This window comes from Psilocybe cubensis, chromosome 3 (assembly GCF_017499595.1).
Source record: "Psilocybe cubensis strain MGC-MH-2018 chromosome 3, whole genome shotgun sequence".
Classification (NCBI taxonomy): Eukaryota; Fungi; Basidiomycota; class Agaricomycetes; order Agaricales; family Agrocybaceae; genus Psilocybe; species Psilocybe cubensis.
This window is the reverse complement of record NC_063001.1, coordinates 2,703,515-2,730,034: the sequence shown is the minus strand read 5'-3', so window position 1 is coordinate 2,730,034 and position 26,520 is coordinate 2,703,515. Positions and strand designations below refer to the sequence as shown.

General features: G+C 48.4%; 9 protein-coding genes across 9 annotated transcripts; 4 read left to right on the top strand and 5 right to left on the bottom strand.

Moving 5' to 3' along the window:
• Positions 1-251: 251 nt before the first annotated feature.
• On the top strand, positions 252-2,374 carry JR316_0003707 (Kynurenine 3-monooxygenase; the record flags this gene model as incomplete). Its single annotated transcript, XM_047889478.1, has 7 exons — positions 252-375; positions 558-760; positions 834-1,069; positions 1,166-1,322; positions 1,390-1,569; positions 1,670-1,938; positions 2,026-2,374. The coding sequence occupies 7 exons, from the start codon at positions 252-254 to the stop codon at positions 2,372-2,374; spliced, it is 1,518 nt and encodes a 505-aa protein (XP_047751852.1).
• A 672-nt stretch (positions 2,375-3,046) lies between these two features.
• Positions 3,047-3,651, bottom strand: JR316_0003706 (uncharacterized protein; the record flags this gene model as incomplete). The annotated part of the gene is made up of 2 exons (XM_047889477.1): positions 3,047-3,217; positions 3,277-3,651. 2 exons carry the CDS (start codon positions 3,649-3,651, stop codon positions 3,047-3,049), a joined length of 546 nt encoding a protein of 181 aa, XP_047751851.1.
• A 390-nt stretch (positions 3,652-4,041) lies between these two features.
• JR316_0003705 (Protein OS-9-like protein) lies at positions 4,042-6,109 on the top strand (the record flags this gene model as incomplete). Its single annotated transcript, XM_047889476.1, has 6 exons — positions 4,042-4,290; positions 4,339-4,539; positions 4,596-4,686; positions 5,040-5,068; positions 5,128-5,319; positions 5,507-6,109. The coding sequence occupies 6 exons, from the start codon at positions 4,042-4,044 to the stop codon at positions 6,107-6,109; spliced, it is 1,365 nt and encodes a 454-aa protein (XP_047751850.1).
• A 4,090-nt stretch (positions 6,110-10,199) lies between these two features.
• Positions 10,200-12,757, bottom strand: JR316_0003704 (Serine/threonine-protein kinase oca2; the record flags this gene model as incomplete). Its single annotated transcript, XM_047889475.1, has 3 exons — positions 10,200-11,840; positions 11,905-12,576; positions 12,641-12,757. 3 exons carry the CDS (start codon positions 12,755-12,757, stop codon positions 10,200-10,202), a joined length of 2,430 nt encoding a protein of 809 aa, XP_047751849.1.
• Positions 12,758-13,287: 530 nt separating this feature from the next.
• Positions 13,288-16,125, bottom strand: JR316_0003703 (Pre-mRNA-splicing ATP-dependent RNA helicase PRP28; the record flags this gene model as incomplete). The annotated part of the gene is made up of 11 exons (XM_047889474.1): positions 13,288-13,403; positions 13,457-13,473; positions 13,534-13,603; positions 13,650-13,842; positions 13,900-14,011; positions 14,067-14,503; positions 14,571-14,770; positions 14,821-14,985; positions 15,038-15,715; positions 15,798-15,987; positions 16,045-16,125. 11 exons carry the CDS (start codon positions 16,123-16,125, stop codon positions 13,288-13,290), a joined length of 2,259 nt encoding a protein of 752 aa, XP_047751848.1.
• A 125-nt stretch (positions 16,126-16,250) lies between these two features.
• On the top strand, positions 16,251-16,811 carry JR316_0003702 (uncharacterized protein; the record flags this gene model as incomplete). Its single annotated transcript, XM_047889473.1, has 4 exons — positions 16,251-16,322; positions 16,374-16,585; positions 16,645-16,714; positions 16,767-16,811. 4 exons carry the CDS (start codon positions 16,251-16,253, stop codon positions 16,809-16,811), a joined length of 399 nt encoding a protein of 132 aa, XP_047751847.1.
• Positions 16,812-16,907: 96 nt separating this feature from the next.
• On the bottom strand, positions 16,908-17,611 carry JR316_0003701 (uncharacterized protein; the record flags this gene model as incomplete). The annotated part of the gene is made up of 2 exons (XM_047889472.1): positions 16,908-17,475; positions 17,532-17,611. 2 exons carry the CDS (start codon positions 17,609-17,611, stop codon positions 16,908-16,910), a joined length of 648 nt encoding a protein of 215 aa, XP_047751846.1.
• A 1,225-nt stretch (positions 17,612-18,836) lies between these two features.
• On the top strand, positions 18,837-22,212 carry JR316_0003700 (RhoGEF domain-containing protein gxcJ; the record flags this gene model as incomplete). The annotated part of the gene is made up of 5 exons (XM_047889471.1): positions 18,837-19,720; positions 19,775-20,585; positions 20,643-21,443; positions 21,500-21,561; positions 21,618-22,212. 5 exons carry the CDS (start codon positions 18,837-18,839, stop codon positions 22,210-22,212), a joined length of 3,153 nt encoding a protein of 1,050 aa, XP_047751845.1.
• Positions 22,213-22,585: 373 nt separating this feature from the next.
• On the bottom strand, positions 22,586-26,217 carry JR316_0003699 (asparagine synthetase; the record flags this gene model as incomplete). Its single annotated transcript, XM_047889470.1, has 11 exons — positions 22,586-22,673; positions 22,727-22,766; positions 22,819-22,937; positions 22,994-23,070; positions 23,129-23,170; positions 23,233-23,383; positions 23,428-23,821; positions 23,881-24,445; positions 24,504-24,652; positions 24,703-24,869; positions 25,247-26,217. The coding sequence occupies 11 exons, from the start codon at positions 26,215-26,217 to the stop codon at positions 22,586-22,588; spliced, it is 2,763 nt and encodes a 920-aa protein (XP_047751844.1).
• Positions 26,218-26,520: the final 303 nt, after the last annotated feature.

Below are 26,520 nucleotides of genomic sequence, written 5' to 3'. Positions count from 1 at the left end.
TTATCTAGCCGATTTGTGATCGGAATGACGGATGGATGAGCAAGAGGGCCAGATCTTGTCTTCAAAAAAATCGTCCGTCCCGAGGTTGCAGTCGGCCTTGCTGGAGATGCTCATATGGCTCTGCTGACTGTATACATTGTTGGCCCGTGCTCTTACCGCTAAACTAATCCTCTATCGATTAATCAGCCTTGCGTCAATCTTCCGCCTTATCTTTATTACATTTCTATCTCTCTGCTTTTCTCTCCAGTCCAATGCACTCTCAATCACCAGCTGCAAAGAAGGCAGTCGTCGTAGGCGCAGGCCCCGTCGGCGCTCTCGCAGCTTTAGCGCTCGCCAAGCGTGGGTGGGCCGTCGAACTATATGAAGGCCGTCCAGGTGAGAACACCTTACATCACCATTCGCCGCGCTTGCAACCCAATCCAACCCAATCCGACACCACCCTACTTCTGTCTGTTTTTGTCTTCGCTTTTTTGATAAAATGAAATTCTCCCTTTCGCACAACGTCATGCAGTAGCATTTGAGCTAAAATTGCATCCCGTCTTGTCTTTCATTTGCAGATATGCGGCTCGCTTCCTCCAAGGCTGCGGTCGGTCAGCGGTCCATCAACCTAGCCATCTCCCATCGCGGCATCGCAGCATTAGAGGCTGTCGAGCCCGCCGCCGCACATCGCTTCCTACAGTCCGCCATCCCCATGCGCGGTCGCATGATTCATAAATTATCTGGCGAACTAGACAGTCAGCTCTATGACAGAGATGGACAGGTTCGTGGAATTTCTCTTGTATTTCGCCGCACAGGTTTATGTACCCCCCTTTTTTTGTTGTTCTCCTTGACAGTGTATAAATTCCATCGACAGGGCACTCCTGAATGAAGGGTTGCTTGATCAAGTTTCTCAGACTCCCACTATTCGTACCTTTTTTAATCATAAAGTCACCGCGGTCGACTTTGATAATGGGTCCATGTCCGTTCACGATACCTTAGCCAACAAGGATCGCACCGTCTCTTTCGATTTTTGCATTGGATCGGACGGTAGCTATTCTGTAATTCGACGACAGATGATGCGAGTGGTTAGGTAATTTTACCTGTCCGTTCTGTCTGTCACTTGTTTTTGTCGCTGATGTCTTGTCTTGTTTTTTTCCCATCAACTCTCCCTGACCGTTTACTCTAGAATGAATTATCAACAAGAGTACATCAGGGACGAATATCTTGAATTGAAAATGCCGGCAGGCCGGGACGTTAATGGCGAATCCACATTTCTGCTTGATCCTAATCATCTTCACATATGGCCCCGCCACTCTTTCATGCTAATAGCCCTCCCAAACAAAGTAAAGTCCCATGTGGTATCTATGCTTTTTTATTTCCACTTTCATTAATGTATATTCTTATCACTAGGATAAAACATTTACATGCACTTTATTTGCACCGACCGCCGAGCTTGATCGCCTCTGTACCCCCGAGAGTATTCTGGCTTGGTTCAAGTCCTATTTCCCTGACGCGACCCACCTTATTGGCGAAAAATCATTGGTGGAAGACTTCAAGCGGAATCCCAGAAGTCCACTGATTTGTACAAAGGTAATTTTAATTTAATAAGACGGTCAAGGGAAAACTTGTGATTGTAACCAACCCTACCACCCCCGTGAGGGGTTTATTTTTGGTTTTTTTTTTGTTATAGGCAAACCCATACCATTACAAAGATCGAGCCATTATCTTGGGAGATGCAGCCCACTCCATGGTGCCATTCTATGGCCAAGGTCTAAATGCAGGCCTAGAGGATGTGCGAATTCTTTCGACGCTGCTAGATGAAGAAGGCGTTTCTTCGACACCTTCGATCTCTGATGACAAGAATGGTCAAGATCGACGTTTAGCCAATGCCCTTCAACGTTACACAGACACTAGACACGAGGATCTCATCGCTATATCGGATCTTGCTATGAATAATTAGTGAGCGCTCCATCTCCTTTCTCTTTCCGTGTTTTGTGTGTTTTTGTGGGCCATCCAGTTTGTTGATATAATCCCAATTCTGGACAGTGTCGAGATGCGACATTCCGTTACACAGCTGAGCTACCTGTTCAGGAAGACTTTGGACAACCTTTTATACTCTCTGACGTCGCCTCAAATGATGTCGCTGTCGTCTTTGATCCCAACATTATCCAGCCTTCCTTACCCACCTGGTAAACCTAAAGGTTGGCTTCCATTGTACACTATGGTCACATTCCGACCGGATATCAATTACGCTACTGTAAAGAAAAAGGCAGCACGCCAGTCGACCATTCTGACTGGGCTAAGTCGGATAGGAGTAGTTGTCTTTGGGGCTGCGGGAGCGTGGTTAATGTGGGCTACAGCGGACATGGTGCTGAATTTATTGGGACAAAAGTAAAATGAACGTCAAACCTTGATAATCCCAAGACAGCGGGACTATTGGAGTTTTATAAAAACGCACCCAAAGGAATAAAAATTGTCATTGGACGCAATCTAGAAATGTCTTTTGAGAAGCGAAGCCCCCCGTCGCACATTCTCGCCACCGACCGACCGATTCCGAAAGGTAATATTCCCATGATTTCTTTTTTATTTTGATAACCTTGGTTGTTGATGCATTCTTCCCCTTGCTTGTCCTCCCCCTATAGAACTGTCGTCATTTATCTCCGAGTGGTCGACCACGAGGCTCGCAAAGCTGGTAAAAGAAAGAGTTGATTGTACAGATGACACACCTGATCTAGGTCGGAAATATATGTTCATATGTACTACACCCATAAATAAGCGACGATGGTAACCAGGATAATCCCAAATATATGTCCGTTCATCATAGAATGCAACTTTTGAGAAAAAAAAAATAAACGTTTGAGGTGTAACGATAAAACAAGGTCGACGAGGAGAAATATTCATGTCGGTCATAAGTTGCCTAGACTAAAAATGCACAGCATACGATGGGAGGGTCAAGATAACGGGCCAAGGGTGGTAGAAAGGGGGACAGGGGGGGAGGGGAGCAAAGAAATGGGAAGGGTATCGAGATGAATGGATAAATTCGTGACAAAATGGACGTTAGAAGGGTTCAAGCAGTGGAGCCTTTTTTCGACGGTCGACCGCGTTTCTTCTTCCCGCTGGAATCGCCTGCCTCTGCAGCACTCGTCGTCGCTTCACCCGACGCGGGCTTTGGATTTTTGGGAGGCCGTCCCCTTGGCCGTTTCGGGGGTGGTTCCTCTCCTGCATCCTCCTTCTTCTCCTATTTAGGATATGAACAATGAATGACCTAGGGCCGAATAAGAAACTCGTGTGCCGCACCTTTGGCGGACGCCCGCGCTTTCGCTGGACAGTCGGCGTAGTAGGACTCTCAGGACCAGCGGACGAAGCGCCAGACTTTTTGTTCTTACTGCCCTTTGGACGGCCGCGCCCGCGCTTGACGGTGCCTGAAGTGGTAGAAGTGCCTAGATTAGGACGATAAAATGACGACGCGCGATTAGCACACGCGTTGGCATCGAATGGGATCGAGTTTAAGAAAAACGGAGACAGAAGAGGGATTTCCGGAGTAATGACGGAAAGAGAAAGGATTTGCTCACCCGGCTCAGGCTCATCAGTAGCATGGTTGGTGTCTGCCAACTCGTCGACCGACTGCTTATCGAGGCCCTCCTCCTGCTGGTCGTTCGGGGACGTCGACATTGGCGGTTTGACGCGCGATGGCGGGGGGATGGGTGGTGGGGAGGGAGATTGAGCGCGCTGGGATGGTACTGGGAGGAAAGGAAGTGGGGAAAAGACGAGAGGCCGGCTTTAATGAACCAATTCTTTTGCCGTATTTAGAACAAGTTGAATGATTTGTATTGTTGTTTCCCTCGCATTTTATTATTATTATACATCCTCGATAGTCTACACTTTTTTACCCCTGATTTTGGGGGGTTGGTTACTCACGTAATGAATTCACATTTTAATATAATTATAATTATTACCCCCGCCGCCGCCGATGTCCCGCCGCGGACTTGCGGAGCCTCAATCTCCCCCGGCACCCCGGCAGGCCACGACATCACTGCCGATCACTGTGTCTGTCTCCATCCAATGCGCCGCTGCTGTCTGTTGCTGCTGCCCCTCGTCCCTCTCCCCGTCTTCACCCGTCTCCTCCACTCCCTCCCGGAGGATCCCTACGCGTTCCCCAAGTATCGTGTCTCCTTTCTCAACGGTCTCCCCGTCCTCAACCACACCGCAGAGCGCTGGCTCGCAGAAGGTCTCCGCGGCGGCGAGCTCGAGTTTCTCGACCAGCCATGGAACGACTCTCCCCGCAAGGAGATTGGTTCCGCTGAAGATTCGGTGCGCCCCACAAACCTTGCTGTCTTCTCCTTCTCATCGCCCTTCTAGGCCGAGCCCCAGCAGCCTATTTCTGCGAATCTCTCATATACCCTCCAGCATATGCGTATGGGCCCCCGCGATTCGTATGTCTGTCTCATACCCCAGCCTATCGACCCTGCTCCTCCTTCCCAGGAAGACGACACCGACGCCGATATGACCCCGGCGCGTAGCTGGTCGCTTCTTCAGCCACTCACAGGCACATGTCTTTACGTGTGTTCTCCTGCTTCAGTTCGGAATGTCGGTCCAATCTAACTTAAACTCAAAAGCATCGTCAAGGCTGGTTCACCTATTCCTACTGCCACAACGACGAAATCCGACAATTCAAAGAGGCTGTTCCCGCGCAGACACGTTTTCCAGGTAATTTTCCGTTTCACTGGCCAGCCACGTCGCCCGCCCTTCGATGTTTTAATTTTAGTTCTCCGACCGTACTGCCGCGCTCTTCTCCCACCCCTTTTCTCTCTCTCCCAAGTGTAATCAATAAACTCATCTCTTCCTGGATTCTCTTTGATTTCCTTTTTTTATCCGCTTTCAATTATTTTGCACATTATTTTCCCGTTTCGAATGCAGGGGGCTGGCCCTTGGCGGTCGCTTCTTTGGAAAATCCCCCCCCCCCCCCCCCCTCTCCATGCGATGCATTTATCAACAATTCCTTCCCTCGGATTATTAAACTTCACTCTTGGGGCAATTTTTCTGATTTTATCTATTATCAGGGACGTATACACCAGAAGAAGATCCAGGCGTAAGTTTGTTCTTATCCATGGCAACTTCCATCCGTTCACCGTGGTCTCGCGACCCAAGTGGGACGCTTACACGCTAGGCCGCGCGCCGCAAAATCCGGAACCTGGAGCGGACTTGACAGTCGCCGAACAAAATGCCCAAGCAGCCAATTTAGAGCTTGCCCGAAACGCTGGTTCGCGCTATCTTGTTCAGAGATGGGGCGACGGGAGCATTTGCGACAAGACCAATACACATCGTGAAGTGGAGGTTCAGGTCAGTCCCTTTCTCTCATGTTGTTATTTTCTCTCCTTTGGCATGCTGAATTTTAATCTTTTTTGCACCACCTGATTACTTTGTTTTTAACTCTGATGCCTCTCGTTAATGTACCTTTGCTTTTTTTCCCTGCAATCCGTCAAACACCGTGGGTGTACGCGCCGCTCATCTCCTTTTCTAAAAATAGTTCCACTGTTCGATGGAAATGACCGACCATATATTGTTCGTGAAGGAGACAAAGACATGCTCGTATGTGCTAGTCATTCATACTCCTCGATTGTGCGGAGAGCCTGGGTTCAGATCTCGTCGAGATTCTGTAGGAGAGGCAGAAATCAGATGTCGCGAGGTGGTCGACACTAAGCCTGAAGACCACATGAACCTTCCAGCAGCTGACCACCCCGTCAAGATTCCGCTTCGAAAAACGGTTCTGCCCGCACCTGTGCCGAATGCCAAAGGGACGGAGGATGAAGCCTCAATCAGGGAGAAATCATTCAACGACCTTTTACGCAAGACACTAGCCGCTCTCGTGGGCAAGGACGGCGCTAAAGTTGTGGGAGACGGTGAACTTATCATTGAACTCGCTGACGAACTCGAGGACGACGCGGTTGAAATGGACAGCGATAGGCTTGTCGACGCGCTCCGGGCAGCTGGTTATAATGTCCAGGCGGAGGTAATCACATTAGACGGGAAAAAGGTGACGAAACCTGTATCGAAAGATGGGAAACAACCAGAAAAGGATAGGAAGAAGCATCCACTCAAAAAACACGATACACGCCGGGACGAGCTGTAGAGACGCGTCTCCGTTTGTGCTTTTGTTTGTGCGATTGCTTGCTGTATATTAATATTGTTATTGTTTCCAATATACCTTTGTGTTTTCTGTTGGAAAAAGGTAGACTTTCCATATGCAACCGGGGCGTGTAGTTTGTATGACTTTTTCTTGGCCTATAGATTTGTATCATGGTTGAATGATTGAATCGGTGATATTCAATTTTGAATTGTTGCCAGGTCGCGTAATTTCCATCATCGACAATTAAAAGCGGCCGGCGTGGAGTCGAAGCTGGCAAAAAGTTTGGTTGAAACTTGACAAGTAGCAGCGAGAAACGATAGAACCTTTTAAGACTTTGTTTAGCTACTTCTGGGGCGTATACTGGCGGGCAAAAGACGCGAAGTTGGGGTGGTTTCTCGAGCTGTTAAAGAGGATTTTAAGAGTCAGGGCCGGAGGCAGGACTGTCCCGTTGACTGTTGGACGATGTTAATAGAGAAAACAACCAGTCTATTTGCTGTTTCTGGTAACGTCTTTCAGGCGTGCATCTCAGATCAGATGTGGCCTTTCCCTTGCAATAACTCTGCATCCTTCAAAAGGAAAGAGAGTGGCTCCGGGTCGGTTTCTCGGAGAAACTCTATACTAAAATAAAATGCGAGCATGGCGCGCTCGGTTCCTTAGCACACCTTCCTATGCACTGATCCACCGATTGGGCGGGAGAAATTAAAAAATAAATGTATGTATGTGTATCGATACGAAACAGATAATGCAACGTCGCGGCGTGTATGAATAAAAAGCAAATGTGGATTGTACAAAATTTTAAGTACCGAAGACAGCAGGACAATGATATATCCTTTGATCGCCCCGGGCGGCCAAGGGGGTTCAAAACGACGAGCGTTTGAGGTGGTTATTATTGGAATATATCGGTTGACCAGCTGAAGCATATGTTATCGGGAGAAACATTGAGCCACGGTTTATTTTCCATAGATATAGTAGATATTAATCGGAGGGGCCGGGGGTGTGCCGTGGGGTGTCTCAATCGAGTGACTGTGGAAATCGTAAAACAAGGACAAGGCATACATTGCGGTGATAGCTTGGTATGTATGAGGAGAATCTAAAGATTGCGAGCTAGAATAGAACCCTCTAGTCTTATTTGGGGTATACGGGGTCGTAAGGTAGACAAGGAACTACAGCTGATGATGATGAGCAAGGACCTAAGGGATCTTAGCAGAAGCACTATAAAGGACGGTAGCACCGGCATCCAAGTATTATTTACAGACGCAGTATGGTCATACATGATTTACGGACGCAGTTTTAGATTTTTCTGACCGTTGTAAAGTCGGCAGCAAGCGAGTAGTTGGCGAGGTGTACGCGCGGAGGGCCTTTCACAGTTTACTCCGTGCGGAAATGCTGAAAAATGCAGCCAATTTCCAAAACCCACGCAGCCAATAAGACATAAATGAGTTCAATGTGAACATACCATCTTAAAGGCCGTGATTCTGTGGCCTATAGGTGAGGGCTGTCAAATTGAGGGTCCAACAGAACGAGGTCCTGGGCAAAGCACGCGTGGGAAAACATTGGCCTTGGGCCATTTGGCGAAAAATAGCTATTATCTCTTTACTATCTTTCCCCTTCTTTTCTGTTCAAACGGTGAACTGATTTTAAAATAAGTTTTGTTTTTGTTTTTACTCCTTGCTGCTGCGCCAGTAGGCATTGTGTGTGAAAGGAGTGTGCTATCTTCAGCACCGTTTTGACCCGGCTACAACGTATATCGTCACATCGAAGAGGCTTGAGGGCAAAAGGCACACAATATGGGGAGATCAAACAAAAGCAGAAAAACATATCGATCGATCCCATGTAGCAGGAGAAAAGAGGCTTCTAAATCCTTGCTTCCTGTGCTGCTGCGTCGTGAACGGCAAGGCTGCATCTAGAACTTTGTGCAAACGTGCTTCGCGGCGGACATGCCCTAGTCGGATCCAATAATATCTACAGCTATGATTCACTGGAGAGAAGAGCGTGAAAACCCATTTTATCATGAAATCATGGTGAGGCGTTGAATTTTTACAATAGACAGATAGCAAGACAGACAGATAGACAACCATGTGCTGTCCCTGCATACACTGCCAGGAAAATAGCCATTAGCAGCTTGCGGTTGACAAGAGACCCAATTAAATTCATTCGAGCTAGATAGACATGTTCGTAAAAGCCAGCAGAGGGTTCGAACGTGGACGGAGGACGGGAATAGCCAGCATGAAAACTGGCCAAGAATCCCGAGTAAGCACCGCCAGAAGTTTACCCAGACGGAATAGATTTCATGTTACATGTAGTACTTCGTAGATTCCAGATTGGTTGTACGTGCAAATTAAAAAAAGGTGCTATGGTAAAAATTGTGTGTGTGAGAGAGGGAATCGGGCGGGTGGGCACATGAGCTAGAATTGGCTCTGCGGAAGTAGGCGAAGATGGACATGATTGGATAAATGCGAGAGTGGCTTTGGAAGAGACAGCAGAATGGCGGAAAATTAGATCAATGACTCGAAGGAAGAGGAATCGAGCGGCACCAAGATTATACCCAAGAGAATTGCCAGTAAGCTCTCTAATCAAGAGCGGAAAAGTCCAAGTTCACTCTGTGTTATAAACAGAGTGTACCTGGATATATGCGGACTTGGCGGGACTGAGGAAGACATACTGGCAGAATTTGCGCGGGATGAGAGAGATCAAAGCACGGACCGACCGAGTGAGAACTTGTATGAGCTAAATAAAAACTTCAAGAAAGTCAAACAGACAACGCCAGGGAGTAGAACGGCCGTAAGATTGACCAAATAAACTTCAGGGCAGGGTATAAGATCGACCAAATAGACTTGAACTTACTCCCGAAGCCAACAAGACCAAAACCACAATCAAGAGACAATGTCAGACAATAGAATTTGGCTCTCAATTCGGAGATTGCATGGTTCGGAAAACACAAGGTCATAACAGGAAAAAAAAAGAAAAAAGAAAAACAAGATCATAGTAATAAGAGTGTAGTAATAGAAAAAACAAATGTAAAATGTAATGTATCATAAACGAGAACAAAAAAAAAAAAAAAAAGAAAAAAAGAAAAAAAGCATCATAATATAAAAAGCGCTTATACGGAATAACAAAAATCAAGGGACGGGAGAAAAAAAATCTAATGGTGCCGATAATTTTTTAAACAGAATAAAAGGGTTGGGGACCATAAACCAAAATGAGACATGATGTGAAGCATGAGATGGATGGGGAGAGGGTCTGTAGTGCATGTAGAAATCAAGTCATGAAGAGTCTTCAATGGGCAGGAAAAAAAGAAGCAAATGATGACACAGAAAACACTAGCGGCATAGGGTAGGGCATAGACGGGTTAGGGAGGGAGGGGGGAAGGTAGGCAGATTTGCGTGGGCTACTATAGTCGCAGGTGAACGGAGAGCATGCATGAAATCAATGATGGAGAGGTAAAAAAAAAGGTGAGAAAAAGATAAATAATAGATACGTATGTATTGTGCATGTATGTATTGCGTTAAAAATGCGAAAGTGTAATGCGATGCGATGGGTTGGTGTGGCGTGGCGTGGCGTGTGCATGTGCATGAATGTATAGGTGGCGTGGTCTCCTGGGCTGTTTGTTAGTCGAGGTCGTGAGGAAAAAGGAAGGCAGTGATAAGGATAATAATCATAGTTCGAGGCGAGTCTGCGCGGTGGGGATGCAGCCAAGACGGGCGGGGAGCACCGAGTAGAGAGTGGGAAAGCGTCTCGGTGTGCTCAATCGGAGGGGAGGGAGGGATAAAGACATAAAAATCGCAAGGGCAAGAGGTGTCGTTAGCGCGGGCGAGATGCGTATCGAACAAAAGGGGAGGAGGAAAAGTGACGTTGAATAGAATAACCCGGTCGCGTCGCGTCGCGCGCAGTGATTTTGTCGAGGAAGTGTGAATAGACGAGTGGTACCTGAACATCGGCAACGAGCCTCACCGCGGTTCCAGATTGTCCTCTGCACGCTCCCCAAAGATCTCCAGCGCCCGCCCTGCTCCCCCTTCCTCTTCCAAATTAAAAGCCAAGCTCTCCCAATACCAGCCATTTACCTCGTTAAATAGATAAAATACCCCTCCATCTACTAGAAAAATTTGCGCTTCGTCTGCTTCTCGTCTACGGCCACCTTGATATGTACATGCTTGGGTACAACGCCTGCCGCCGAACATGGCTCAATCCCCTTCAACCACTCATCTCCATCGTCCTCGTCCGCAGCATCGTGCTCATCATGGTCGATACAATGCCCCGAGTTCCCATCGTTCCCCGTTCCCGTGCTCAACAGTTTTTCCTCGCCTACCAGACACCCACACAACAACCCGCTCGTCTTGCCCTTACCCTTGAGCAAATCTGTGAGCGTGCACCGCGAGGCCGGCTCAACGAACAGCATGCGGCGCAGCGCCGGCCGCGTCTCGCGTGGGAGCAGTCTAAATATCGACTCGGACCCTCCTCCATGGAACGTCGCAACGCTGTCCGAGCGCTGTCGCTGCCGCTTCGGCGGCTGTACCATCGCCGTCGAGCTTGTCTTGCCGCGGTTATTTTCCGGCGTGGGCGTACTCTCCGAGGCTGGCGGACTGATCGGTGTGGGCGGGACCACGCCCGGTGTTGCGGGGACCTGCGCAAGCGGCGTTAGATCCTCCTCTCCATCCTGGATGTCCGCTAGACTAGGTGGAGCGTTTGCGGTGGTATCCGTGCTGGTGAGCGTCAGATGACCATCCGACGCAGCGCGCGAGGCGAGGATGGGGCGAGCGGGGAAATTCATGGATGCGGGCGCACCGCGTGGGGTCAGCATATCACAATTGAGATACGGGCTCAGTGGGAGGGACTCTGTAGAGTTTCCTGGCCTGGCAAACTTGAGCACCGAGGGATCCTCTGGGCTCTCTGATGGGACTTGACTAAAGAATCCGAGGTTGGGGAGGGTGGTTGTGCTCTGCGAGTTGAGATGCTGTACGTTCTCAAGCGTGTCCAAGAGGTGGGTCTGCCTCTTTGAGAGATCATTTGGATTAATGGCACCTGCAGTCCCACTAACGAATCGCGATGGGGGATCCGTGATGGCAGTAGACTGGGAATCTGATCCGGACGAGTCTGTAAGTATGGAAGTAGTCTCTGAGGAATTGCTGGAAGACTCTAGCTGCTCTGGGACGGTGGTTGAGCTGCGCTCCTTGGGGGCTCTAACATGATTAGAATGTACATTAGGAGGGAGAGTAGAGCCTCGTGCGGGGGAAAGCTTGCGATTATCAGCCAAAAGGAGCTGTTGCTGCTTGGCAACTCTTGGGGGAGGCTTGACAGACAGATCAGGATGAGCATTCACGAAGGCCTTGAAACTTGGGTCGGTCTTTGGATCAGGAATTTTCCAAGGAAATCTGCGCAGGACCATACAGAGAAAGATGATGGCGAGACTCCATACATCTGTTTTTCTTGGGTCATAAGCCTCACCGTTAAGGACCTCTGGAGCGAGATAGGGATCACTGCCAACGATACCAGTGGCAGGGGTGTGGTTTTTGCCCGGATAGTGAAAGACGGTGGCGGTACCGAAATCGATAAGTTTGACGACGTTTTCAGAGGTCATGACGCAATTATCGAGTTTGAGGTCCCTGTGGGCGAGACCCATTTCGTGGAGGTACTCTACACCGTCGCATATCTGGCGAAAGACGCAATAGATCTCTGGACGACACATTTTGCCAGACATGACGACCGAAAAGAGATCAAAAGGAGCGAATTCCATGACCTAGACAAGAAGTATTTTTTTATGAGGGGAAAAAGGGAAGCAAAAAAAAGAGAAAAAAAAAGACCTCATAATAGTGGCCATGGTCAAAGACGATATCGACAGTCTCTATAATATTGGGATGCTTGAGGGTCGAACCGACGCAGAATTCAGCGGTGACTTTTTTCTGATACTCCTTTTCTGTCTCGCCTGGACGCTTTGGGCGGAACTCCTTGACTGCATAGACGTGGCCGCCGTTCTTGCCCTTGATAAGACGAACTGTGCCACCTGCACCACTGCCTAGAACCCTACCCCACTTGCCGTACTTTTTGGAGAGATGGGCCTGAGTTGCATCATGGAGGGAAGTGATGGGATGCTGATGGTGGTGTGGGGGCACAAACTCTGAACGGGGGGAACCCGAGGGCGTGGGTGAGGGCGTTCGGTCCTTGCTCTGCTTGACAGGTTTAGGTGAGCGGTGTGCAACTGGAGAAGAGGGCTCCTGAACAGAGTTTCCGCGAGGCCTGGCTGGGGGAGAAGCTGGAGACTGTGGATTTGAGTGTGGTGGGTGGCTTGGATGGGGTATATGGTGGTTGAGGAAACGCTTGAGGTCGTGAAGAGGCCCGTGGTGGTGGTGCTTTGTGGGCTCTGGGCTCTGGTTGTGGTCGTGCATGAAGGAGGGTTTCCTGACAAAGCGGAAACGAGAGGAACGGGTGGAGGTGCTTGACTCGCGACTCGGCGAACAGCTTCGGCGGGGAGATGGCTGAAACAAAGATGGGTAAACAGTAAACAGAATGGAGAGCGAGACAATTAGAAATATGAAATACCTGGAGACCTGACTCTGGCTCTGGAGAAGGAGAGGGAGACTGAGCAAGAATTGGAGAGGCCATGGTGATAGCGATGAGAGAAACAGCGGTGAGAGCGCGCTCAATGGACAAGGACATGGCAGGAGGCAGTTCCATGTGACGGCTATCGCGAGCTGGGCAAATCTGCGCCTTCAAATCTGTCAGCCCATGCGGCTCTCTCGGCTTGGCCTCCCGTTGCCCTCCGATCCAACATTACAAAACCGGGGTAATCACCTATTTTTATCCCTCCCTGTCTGACGTCATCCACTTTATAGCCATTTTCTGTCACTTTCGGCATCGGCCACTCCGGCCGAACTCTCTTTTTGACCAGGATTTCCAATATTCGCCACAATCTGGCTAAATTCCACCAGACCGCTTGCCGCGACACTAGGCGCATTCAGTCGACCCTGTCCTCTCTTCTGATTGGCAGTCCTCTTCCGAACCCGACACGCACGTTTATGTCCTGATTACTCTGTATACGGCCACTGGCCACGGCCATGATAACCCACAATCATCCGGTAAAACTTAGAAGTATATTCGTCGAAACAATAATCTTTCTCCTCCACAATACCCAGGCACACTTTCAAATCATTTCTACATGCCCCACCCCCAATCCCCTACACCACAATCTATCCGAGATCGTCCGCATCCCGCTTGCGCTTCATCTCCCGCGACACTTTATGTTGCGCCGCTTCGTGTTTAGCCAGCTCGGGTGGCACTTTCGATACTGGGCTCTTGGAAATTTCTGTGTAATACTAATCAATATTGATATACAATAAACACATGGCTCATTCGTACCTTGTCTCAAATCGTACCTGAACAAACAGAACAATGTTATCAGAATAGCCCATCTATCTGGAGAAAATTATACCCACATGACTTCATCATCATCGTTTGTAAGGAACGTAATCGCCACTCCCATCTTACCAGCGCGTCCAGTACGCCCTGTGGTCCATGAGCTTACAGTATATTCTAGAAAGAATCCCCATACCGATACGATGCACGTAGGCTTCAATTGTGCTCGCCATCTGGAAATTGATAACCAAACTAACGTCCTGCACATCGATACCACGTCCCGCCAGATCTGTAGCCACGAGAACATCCGATTCGCCACTGCGCAACGATTGCAGTGACGCCTCTCGCTGTTCTTGATTTTTGCCTGAATGCAGCGTTGCAGCGCTCCACTTTGGGAATTTACGTTAAAAATAATGTAGACTAACGTCAACAACTAGACCACTTACGCCTGCCCGGGATAGATCTTTGGCAACCATATCTGCCGTCTTCTTTTGGTTGACAAACACGATAATAGGGGATGCGTACAGCCCGCTGTTGAGAATTTCCAGCAACTTTTGCCTGAAAAAAGTAAAACAAATCAGCATTCCGTAACACACAATTCGCAACCACCCACTTCTTCTTTTCTTCTCCGTTGACAAACTCCACACGTTGTTCGACCGTATCCACCGCACGTCCTGCCTCACCGATCGTAATTACGGCAGGTTTTTTCAGATATTTCCGCGCAAGGCGTTCCACAGCAGCTGGCATCGTGGCCGAGAACAGCGTGGTCACACGAGTACGTCCCTTTTTCACAAGCGTCTCTCCGTCCACGTCCATTTGCTCTCCCTGGTCTTCTCCTTGCATCGTTTCGCTAGGGAGCGCATCAAGGATAAAGGTCAGGTCATTCTCGAATCCGAGATGCACCATGCGGTCCGCTTCGTCCATCACTACATATCGACATTGCGACAAGACTAAAACACGGCGCTCGATGACATCCTTCAAACGACCGGGGGTAGCAATAATGATTTCAGCACCCTCTCGAAGATTAAATTGTTGTTCTTCGACCGCGCGCTAAAAAAACACGTAATATTTGTTTTAGTGAAATTGACCACGATGCACAAATAAATTTATTACGCACTCCTCCAACAATAGAAACACACCTGAATCCTAGAGGTGAGGCAAACTTGCGTGCTTCGCTTTCAATTTGCTGCGCCAATTCACGCGTCGGTGCCATGATCAGGGCATATGGACCGAGATGGCGGATTTCGTCAGTAAAGGGCGGCAGGTTTGAAATGAAAGCCAGCATAGGGATAACGAAAGCTGCAGTTTTACCCGAACCTAGAAAGATATGAGTGTGCCATGCATCATGCGCGAGGTTGTGAACCGACCTGTTTCGGCGATACCGATGATATCGCGGTTCTGGAGTCCAATAGGGATGGCTTGTCTCTGAATGGGCGACGGTTCTTTGTAACCTATACGCTCAATACATTCCAATATTGCCTCTGGAATAGTAGATTCTTTCCAAGAACGTAGAGGATGAGGGATAGCACCGCCTGCGCAAATAATGTAAGGCCAAAAAGACAACACAAACAAAAGTATTCGTACCTCTGGCGGATATACTGAAATCCTCCCTAAAGATACGCCAGTCGCGTTCTTTCATCTCTGAAAGAGGTTTCTCTGTCCAATGTCTATCGTCGTATCCAGCTTTGGCAGCATTCCTGCGTTCCATTGCATCCGCCAACTGAACACCATTAGCCGTACTCGAGCTCTTCCGCGGGCCACTACCCCCACCATCGTCCATTCCCGCCAACCTTCCTCGTCCAAACATGACTTGAGCACCCTGACGATTGCTTCCAACGGCTACGGGTGAATCGTCGGTAAAGGTGTCATCCTGCGTATCCCAGTCAAAGACAAACTTCCTATCGTTCATTTTGCGGATTTTCCGCTTCTTTTTGTCAACACCAAGATACCGGGACCGGATAGCGGAAATATCGTTGTCAGTCATTGGGGGTACGTATGACTCGGAATCGTTAGTGAGATCAGAGGTCGGCGCTGGAGGCGGAGGCATCGAGTTGGACATGGCAACGTCTGTAGAGCCATTAGATGTCTTTGCTCGTTCAGCGCGAGGCCCGGTGGGTACGTTTTGGTACCCGTCGCGAGTGCGTCTGTCGTCTTGCGCTGAAGGTCTGCCACCTCGAGGCGCCTCTCGGTCTTTCCTCCCCCCTCGATCCCCCCTACCATCTCTATTATCCCTGCTATCTCGGTCTTGATATCGATCTTGGTCTGCAGTGTGGAAATAGAAAAAAAGAGAAAAGAGACCGAGTAAGAACGAAACCCACTGGAGAAAAGTTCTGAAAGCACTAACATCGACCGCCGCTGCTTCCTCCGCCACCGTACCTACTGTTCCTCTCGCGCTGAGCGAGCTCCTCCGCCTCTCGTTCTAGCGCTTCGCGGTCCCGACGAGCGGCTTCATTCCTCTCTCGTTCCTCTTTGATTTCCTGAGCTCTCTTAGCTATTGCAAGCTTAGCACGCTCCTCTTTAGTCAAGAATTTAGGCTGTCATTGTACTTGTCAACACCATTAACTAGAGATACGAGGCTACATGTCACACACCTTGGATGCAGCCTCTTTTTCCTCCCTTTGTTTTTGAAGAAGGTTCTCTATTGAGAGCGGTTCTGAACGATGTCCGTTCATGGTAATGTTCAAGGAAGAAGCGGCAAGCGGAGGAGGGTTTGTGATCAGGTATCGATTGCCTTTTTAGGGCATCGCTTCAAATTCACTCTCAATTCCCTTTCAATTTCTTCCTTGTATCTAATCCAATGGCAGAGGAACAAACGGCACAGACTAACACTTCTCTTTTACTGGATGACGAGGGTGGTATCACAGACAAGGTGCGATTTCAGCTGTTTTGATCATCGCTCGTCTAACCAATCGAATGTCAGCTAGTGATCTGTCTGCAGCATATTTTTGCCAAATATTGCACGCCTGCCCCCGAAAGAACATCAGGACCCCTCCTTACTCCGCCTGAAAACGCTTACCTTTCCGACGAGGGACTCCAGAAATGGGCACGCGACACGAATGGAGAACCGTTCTCAGAAGAAACTAAAGAAGAGGTCGTCGAGTCCTTCGACGTGACTGACGACGGGAACCTGACGTATGGCAGTGAAACGACTCATCTATGCAGAGTTCTTACCATCTTTGTTGATTTACTAGATTCAGGGGATTCCTACAACTTTATCAGCTGCAAACAGAGAATGATGAAGCAGAAACCTGGAAAGATCTGGTAAGAAACTTGACCAATACCAACACAATTCGAAAATTTATTTTTCTCATAGCAATCGCATGGCTTCGACAAAAATCTCAACTTGACGTCGAGTTGATAACATACCGCCACAATGTATCATTTTTTTAAATGGAACGTAGTGTATTGCCATTAGATGAATATACTTACGCACTCGGAAAGAGATGGCTACAGGTCAAGATCGCGATTCATGCAACCTGAGTTTCCAAATTTCAACGTCCTCCCATTCCGCTCGGTCCCATTGAACACCTTTCTCCACGGCTTTGACAATCTTCTTATGTGGAATCCTTTCCACTGAGAAATTCCATTTGTCCTTGGCACTCGCTAGAAGACTGTCAACAAGTTGGGGATCGCGGCGTTCGATGCAAAGTAAGATTGGCGGGAAATGATGACCAGACATCGAAGCCGACATTGTACTTAGTGCATGAAGAGTGCGTAACATAGGTTCAACTAGTTCAGTCGCGTAGACCGTGTCTGCGGAGAAAATAAGATCGAAAGGTGGGCGCAGTAGGGCCGAAGATCCTCCCGCGGGCGGCAGGGCGGACGGCGATGCAACTGCAAGCTCATGATCCCATGTCCATTTATCTGGAGGGACTGACCAGTCAAGCTCTCTCATTTGGATCAATCCAGAACCCATTGGGAGAGCTGGAAGGTTGTTCTTGATGTTCTTCTCGAGAACAGAAGAGATCACATGCGAAATGTCCGTGGCGAGTACATCCCAACCAAGAGAACTCAGTGCCAGTCTAGTAAAGCAACCATATGAGTAACGTTAGCGGTAATGCTAACAAAGACGACGCACGCAGTCAAGCCTATGCCACTTCCAAGTTCAATGGCTCGAGGCGGATGTGATGAACTAGCAGGTTTGTACTTGGTGTGCATCTGGAGAAGATAGAGAGCAAGACACTGTCCGCCCAGCCAGAGAGCGGTTCCGTTGGAGACACCATCAGCTAGCTGGGATAAGGCGAAGGTAGAAGCGGCGAAGGAGTAGGAAAGGGTGGAAATGTGCTTTGTGAGGTGTGCCGGTAGGCTCGCACACCAGTCGTTTCTGACTCAGCATATTTCGAGCTCCGCTCGGTTTCGTCAGAAACGGCTGGGCCAAACGGTTCGGTTTTGGCAGAGTCACGCTTTGTCACGTCGGACTTGGTGAAATTCGAACAACTACGTCACCAACTACCGCGTCGTACTCGATTGCGACCACTACCCGTCCCCCTCCCCCTCGAATTCTGAATCCTCTGAATCCTCAATAACATCGTACTCTTCCTCTATTTCCTCAAGATCCATGTCAAGGTCAAACCCTGCATGCTAGACTCGCCCATACTGTCTGAAGCTGAAGCATGATTTGAATCTACAGAGGATGTAGAGACTGCATTTGGGACAATCTGGGTATCCAGAGGTTCACTTTTGATGGAGGTGAGATGTGCAAGTATGTCCCTTTCATTGTCTGTTTCATCTGCAGAGACTGGGTTCATTGACCGCCCGGACCTGCCATCTAATCTTAGAAGCAGTTCACCTGCGCCATGATATATGATTTTTCGGCTCAAATTACAAGTCATTTTTTTCTCAAAAATTTTTTTTTTCGTGACCTTGTAAAAATGAATTTTATTATAAAAGAAACCTATCTAAATGATTCTGTAGACAACTTTTTTTTAAGTTGTGGAAGGTTGTTGTTGAGGCAAATCGCGTTTTTTTCACTAAGTCCGAGTCACAAAACGAGGATTCCCTCAAATCCGAACCGTTTGTCCCAGGCCTTCTGTGAATCTCTCTCTTTTCGCACTCCGATCAATGTTTGACGACATAAATAAAGACAACATTTGTGCAAACATATTACTCGGTACCTGCCTTATCTAGAAAAGAGACGAGATTCACAGAAGGCCTGGCTCGCGAGGCTAGTGTGCCGGCTGAGAAGACATGTGCAAGGAGAAAGTTAGGACTTGTTTGGATCAGAGGATGTTGCAGGGGCAACCACAAGTGCTTGTCGTCCTCGTGGTTTCCTCGCGCACCGTTGTTCTCGTTCCCAAACTACTCAGTTCGTCGTTTTTTCCATCGCCCACACCCCACCCGTCTGTAGCTAATTTCTTTCAACAGGCTTCCCTCCTGCCATTACATGAAGGCTTTTTTCCATCGCCTTCACCTAGGCGGTGGGGCTAAGGACAAGGATCGGGACTCTGTCAATGCTCCAAAAGAGAAATTTCCCCCTCTACCTTCTTGGCCCCCCCAGGAGACCCCAAGGCCCACCTCAACTGCAACGGTCCCTTCTGTAGCCTCCTTGAAGCCCCTTCCCGAGCTTGTTCCTGCCCAGCTATCCTCCCAGCTCTCTACTCGTCCATTGCCCCCAATTCATGATCCTTCCCCCTCCCCATCTCATAATCACACATCCAATGGCAGCGCTTCTTCTCCAAAACAAGCACCGATCCCATTGCAGGCAGAAGAGGCCTCTCAGGAATCATCTGGAACTACTTCGGAATCAGCAGGACGGAGCTCTCGAAAAACAAATGGCTCCGTGAGTATCAGCGCAGCAGCAGATGTGCAGAAGAAAGTAGCTTTCTTATCTCCTCCTCAGACACCAGTCGATTTCGAACGAGCCCTTCCTGATGCACCTGCTGCTGCTGCTGCTTCGACCCCAACACCTGTACCCCTCAAAACGACGGTGTCGCGTTTCCAGGCTGTGTATGGCAAGGAACCACGCGGCTCTATCTCGAGTGGAGGTTCATCTTCCAAAGTTGATGTTGCAACTACAAGTAAACAACCTGTAAAAGCTCCTTCCGCTCGCAATTCCTCTCCTTACATTCAGAAACCTATTGAAGGTTCATCTCAGTCTCTTCGCTCTGGCACTCCCTATTCACAAATGTCCGCCAACACCAGCGGAAGTCGAATTCTCGCTGCTCAGTCATGGAGTGAGGTAACAGAAGATGATCTAGTTTCGAACCTCGGTATGCGTGAGCGTACACGACAGGAAGTGTTGTTCGAAATTATTTCCAGTGAAGAAAGGTGCGAAAACAACGTTATCATCACAAAATGCATACATTCATCTTCCAACTAAAGATATGTTCAAGAGCTCGTCAAAATGAAAGATACCTTTATTGATCCATTACTTCACCCTTATTCAATGACTGCTGCTTCTGCTGCCTCCACCCCAAATTTGGATTACGATTATTACCGTTCAGAGTCGCCATTTGAATCCACCGACGATCTTCCCCCCATCGCTGCACGATTCATGTCTCCAACACCCTCAATGAATCCACCGTCCACCGTGAATCGCCCTCAGAGCTCTGCTTCTCCCCGACCTAGAGACGCTCCTGTGATCGATGGGGAATCACTGGAAACTGACGAAGATGATGAGGCTGGTGATAGAGCAGGGACATTGTACGACACTTCCAGAAGGCCAGGAACAAGTACTGACCATCCACGTTCGCCGTATCGCATTACGGCAACGCGTTCTGGTGGTCGTGCGAGTGGTGTTTCGGTCCCATTTCCTTCTCGTTCACATATGTCTCTCCCTCCTGCTCCCCGCAACCCATTGTCAACCTCCACACATTCGCTGGGTCGACAATCACTGCTCATTGAACGTGAGCGAGAGCGGGAACGAGAACGCGATCGTAAATTCAGTCAAGGTCAATCGGATTCACCGCAGAAAGGTATGCTCAAGAAATTCAGACGCAGCCAAACGGCCACAGAAGTAGTTCTTGGAAACACAATCGCTCCACATCAACTTCCAGAAGATCTACGTATTTGTCTAGAAGTGATTGATAGCGGTGTGTTTGATGGCCATAAGCGATTGTCAGAAGCTCTTAAAAAGCGTTATGATGATCAGTTCCCGCTAGTGCGGTCACTTGCAGATGTTTTCGTGTCAAATGTAAGTACTCTTATCTGACCAAATTATTTATCTTGTCACTAACGAGTAAATAATTAGTCGGACATTTTCCATGGTTATGCCACATATGTCCTTCACTTGGAGCGCGCCCTTGAACAAGTCGATGCTGCTCTTTCAAATGTTTCTACGAAGAAACCCAAGAAACAGGATGTTGGAGAATGGCAAAAAGTTTGCAAGTTTCTCCAAAAATTAGAGGAGAACGCATCCGATAAAGGCGAGACGGGTTTGGCCATCACCTTGTCTAAACCCTTCCAAAGGTTGCTGAAATACCCACTGTTGTTCCAAAATCTGCTCTTTCATACGGATCCCAGTACGTTTGAGTACGAGAGTACTTTACAGATGGTTGCGGAAGTGGAAAATATCGTCAGGAGTATTGAGGACGAGAAAATTCAAAAGGAAGAGCGTGATAAGACAAGAGATGTCTTTGCCCGCATTGAAGGGTTGGACAAAGTTCGACAAGTTGCATTGCCTAAGCCTTCGCGTGTCCTGCTGGAAGAGAGGTCGTGTTCGCTTGGTCTTGGTCCCGTCAACGTTAACCCAAAGCCAGCATCGCCGCCACCTATTAATAACGGGAAAGCAATCAGAGGGAAATCGTCTTTCAAACGCCTTAGTGACGTTCTTTCGTCCAACGGTGTGGGCGGCAAGAAAGACCTTTGGTTTGTCATTTTCAACGATGTTGTATTACAATGTCAGCGCATAGGCACAACATCGTTACCGCTAGTTGCATCAACCAATTCGCGCACAAATTCATTGCCAGAGTTCCAAGGAAAGGCAAAGTATGCTACCACTGGCCGCCGCAACTCAGCAACTAAACCCCGTAATATGTATAAATTTATTAAGGTGGGTATTTTATTGTCGAATTGTTCTCCTTTGTATTTCGCTGATGTTATGTTCAGATTGAAACTTGGGATATTGGAAATGTCTTGCAACCTCGCGAAGGTGTGGTTGCAATGGAAGAGTAAGTCTAATCTCTCACAAAATCATCACATATTTATCTGACATGTTGGTTTCTAGCATGGCTAAATCTCGAGCCCAAGCTTTATCTAGTCAACCTAGGATTGTGCCCTTACCGGATGATGACGAAAATAACGACGATGACTCCGATGACTCTGACAAGAAGAGCAAAATGAGTTTCTCGTATTGGGGAGCAGACAAAGTAACGGTTCAAAAACCTGTGTTGAAAGGGCGGGCAGGAGTAAATCCACGAAGAGGTGGCGGGGTAGCTTCGTATGGCAGAGAATCATCCGCAAATGCCAAGTTTGGGACACGACTGGTATCGGATGGCTCCTCACATAATCCCCGCCCACCGTCGAGCCGCAGAACCACAACAACGCCGACACCACGCCGGCCACCACCACCTTCTGATGAAGGGCCTAATTATGCCCGAGCAACTATCACACGACCTGCTTGGGATACTAGCACCCGAACTCCTATTCCTAATCCCACTACTAAACGTACCCGCAATCCTTCGCAAGTAAGCCCGGCCACGAGAACCCCTATCGCCTCGCCTAAAAATCCAGTTGCATCCCCTGCCCCATCCGAAGATTCTGGTGTTGGCTTGTACCGACAGATGCTCGCTAAGGATCCCTCTTTCAATGATACCTCCTGAGAAACGGCAAGACTGCACACCCGCACATTCTGATTCAGTGTTCTCCCCATATATCCCCCACCTACAATATTACCCTCATTATTCCCATCAGCACTTCATTCTCATTTTTTTTTCTCGTCGTTCTCTCTCGCTCTCTTCGTTCTAATCATTCACGCCTATTTTTATGATCATGTCCAAAGTGTTTGACGTTACCCTCGTTAATTTCTATCGATTGATTCAATGAAACAAGGAAATGCTTCTTTTCTTTCACTTTGATTCACTCATCGAAAACCATCTTTACCATATTGCAATTCTCAGTATTTACGAAACTTTCCAAATAGATTCCATTGTACATTAACACCACACTCCTTTTTGTTCTTTTAAATTTGACAATTTAATCTGTTCCGTACGCTGCGTTGTGTATGCTGACGCTACGGCCACTGGGATCTGAAGCACATCCCCAGTCTCCTCGAGGTATCCACCTGTTGTTATGTTAAGAACGATTTAGAGTGTGAGCAAAAAAAAAAATACTAACCGGACAGCGGTACTGGCAGCCGCTTCTGTAGGGAACAATCCTGCAGATGAATGGGTCGGTAAATTAATTTCTGAATGCAACAAAAATTCTACCATCGAAAATTTCGCGAATAAGGTAAGCCTCTTTGGTTTCGGGAACGTCGGTAGACCATCGCTCCGCTCGTTTGGCAAAGGCTTCATCGGACACGGTCTGACTAGCATGCTCTTTCATGCTAATTTTTAGGTGTCAAAATCGGAAATTGCTGATAAAACAATGTTGAACACGTACCCATCAATCCATGAATAACCGACTCCGTCTGAGAACTGCTCTTTTTGACGCCATAGGATCGACTTGGGAAGATAGGGCTGTTTAGGGACGATACAATTAGGGCAATGTATAGGCTTCAAGAAAATAATGTAATACCTTGCCATCGGGGGAGCAATCGAATGCTTTTCTCAAAATGTACTGCAAGTATTAGGCCGTATTGAGCCGAAACAATCTCTTGGTTTAGATGCATAACATGATACCTTCTCCATCTTGGGGCAGCCATCTTCGTCAACTTCTTGGCTCGAGCCCTTACTGAACGTCTTCTGCTTGGGATCGACGTTCATAGCGACTTCCAAGAATGCCTTATCAAGGAAGGGAACGCGTGCCTCCAAGCCCCATGCCATCGTTGACCTGAACGAGTCAGCAAACTGAACAATAAACGGAAGCACACTTACTTGTTGGCACGAAGACAATCAGAAGTGTGTAGGTTCTTCACACGACGCACACATTCTTGGTGGAAGGAATCGGGGTCAGGAGCGGCATGGAAGTACAGGTATCCTCCAAAAATTTCGTCACTTCCTTCGCCACTGAGAACCATTTTGACTCCCATAGCCTTGATCTTACGGCTGAGGAGGTACATGGGGGTACTGGCGCGAACGGTGGTGACATCGTACGTCTCAAGATGGTAAATGACCTCAGGGATAGCATCCAAACCTTCCTGAACGGTGAAAACGTATTCATGGTGTACGGTACCCAAGAAGTGTGCAGCTTTCCTGGCCGCAAGAAGATCGGGAGAGTTCTCAAGACCGATTGAGAAGGAGTGCAGTTGGGGCCATGCAGCGAGGGTGGCTGGTCATCAAATAATTAGCCAGGGATTGAGACGTAATATGAGGAGGTTGGATAATTACCTTCCTCGTTGATCAATTGACCTGTAGGGGTTGCAGGTCCGCTGGTGGCTTCTTGCAGCTTACGCTTGCGAATTTCATATTGCGCCTGGGCAACTTTCTCTGTCTCTCTTGCGGCAATGGCTGCAATCAAGCTGCTGTCCAGTCCACCACTAAGAAGAACACCATAGGGCACCTCCGACATTAGGCGCTTCCTTACGGCAGCTTCGAGGGTCTCACGGATTTGGGTCAAGTCAGCAGGCGATGTAGGAATGGAGGCGTTCGGTCCTTCGACATCTCCGCCCCACCAGGTAGGTTGGAAGTAACGAGTGGTAGAGTCATCCTGGCTGTCGTAAACGTGGCCAGGTGGGAATGAGATAATCTTATCGCATTCCTCGGCGAGAGCTTTGAGTTCTGAAGAGAAGAATACAGCTCCTGGACGCTTCGAACTCCAGCCTTGGTAAAGGGTAGTAATCCCAATAGGATCACGAGCAGCAATGATACGTGAAGGGGTGACGGATTCGTCCAGGAGAACAAACGAGAACATGCCATCGAGCATGTTGCACAATTCTTTACCATGTTTGCGATACTGTACATTAAGAAAGATAAGATTTGAGTTGAAAGAAAAAGACGCGACGAATGCATACCAGGGGGATAATAACTTCGCAGTCAGAATGCGTCTTGAATTTAACATCAGGGCCAACGCTGTTGCGAAGAGCAATGTAGTTGTAGATTTCTCCATTAACAGCGAGGATGATCTTTCCGTCCTCACTGATCAACGGCTGCGCTCCGGTGTCTGAGTCCACATTAGAAGGGTCTGCACTACAATCCAGTGACTCGACTCACCAACACCGACAATAGCAAGGCGCTCATGAACTAAGACCGACTGCTGCCCGACGTAGCAACCCGACCAATCAGGCCCACGGTGGCGCTGTTTCTTAGAACAAGCGATGAAACGAGCTCTGTCGTTGGCAGGCTTTTCAAGACCATGAACTGCGAAAATTCCACACATACTGTGCTATGACGAGGAGGTAGTGAGTGAAGTGAGGAAGACAAGTCCGAATTTTTTATTCATTTTCGACATGACTCGTCGGGCGATAAGATGCGATCGGCGGAAAAAAACAGTTACTAATTACATCCGGTCCTCCAAATCCGTGCTTGTTCTCGGGTTCAAACCAATCACAACCTCAAATACTCTACATCCACGTATACTTCGCGGCGTCTAAAGCGTATTAGCGGTGAAGCAAAAATAAAGTCGCTGCTGGCAGATAGTAATTGTTTTCAATGCAGTTCTATTTGTACAAAAACCTTCCATCCGATCGAAAAAAATGTTAAGATAGCATACAGGGGTATCCATCAAGGTAGGCTTCGCCTACGTTACAAAATTCACGCAACAATCATCCTCAAAGTGTTAGCCTCGTCCCCAGTTGGTACCAGGCCCCTGAAAAACACTTTCCCTAGTAGACAATCGACTTTCTTCACACCTGCATTGCGCATTGACGGGAATCCTCTCGACGCCCATATCTTACATCTTTTCGTATATGCCCGAGAAATCATAAGCTCACGGTTTTCATCTAAACTCGCCCACATTTCTTGCGATATCCCAAGTTGCATGTCATTCCATATTGCGGCCAAAATATCTCCAACCTTAAGTGGGGGTGCAATCGGTGAGTAGCCGGGAAGGGGTCTGTATCTGATATCAATAGGTAGATCGGGGATTAATTCGCAATAAATATGGGCGCCGTACGCCTGTGGATAAAAGGCAAGCTGGTTCAATTCTTCGGGAGTTATGGGTGCTGTTTGGTTGTTCCCTATATTTCTCATTGGCGCAAAGGACGGACAGGACATGTCAAGAATAAGGTCGTTCCTACGGTCCTCGGCATTGAGCAGCGGGTGGATGAAAGACTGCTGCACAAGCTCAGTCCTGTATGGAGCATACGGAGAAAGGGAAGTCCAGTCTACAGGTTGCTGAAAAGGAAAAGCGGCTGCATCTGACCGCCTCCGGTAATGGTACATGGGAGGCTGCAGCCAACTCGAATTTGGCACGGTGGGTGCGGCGACACTGCCATTCCACGATACCCTACGTTCTCTATTCCAAGGGTTTTCTGGCGCAAATGCTGAACCGGATGACGATGCGGGAAATGGAACAGCATTGGGTGTAAGAACGGTAGGTAGTGGAGAATTGAGCGTGTTTGGTGACTGATATGGGGAGGCATTTCCACTGAGAGATAAGGGTGGGATAAACGGGGAGTTTGGGTCGGTGTAAAACGAGGCAAGGTAAGGACTATTGTGGTAGTGAACTGGGGATGGAGGATAGTTGACTGGATTAACCGGGGGCACATAGACGAAAGGACCGCTCATGATGGGCGGCTATGAAGAGGTGTGTAGATAAGATTCTGAGAAATCAGCGCCTGGTGGACAATAAGCAGCAGCAAACGTGGTTCGGGAGGTAAGAGAGAGGAAAAGGAGTACGAAATCGAGTACAATGTGAACTGCTTATATATCTTAAGGCTTAAATTAGATGAAAGGCATATGTGATAGAGTCAGAGTGATGGATGAGAAGCTTCACGGGCGTCAATCGTACCGCCATCGACCAATTCGTCACATAATCCCACGGTCTGGGCGGCCGTGCTGCGTCATGTGCGCCCGAACTTGGTTCACATT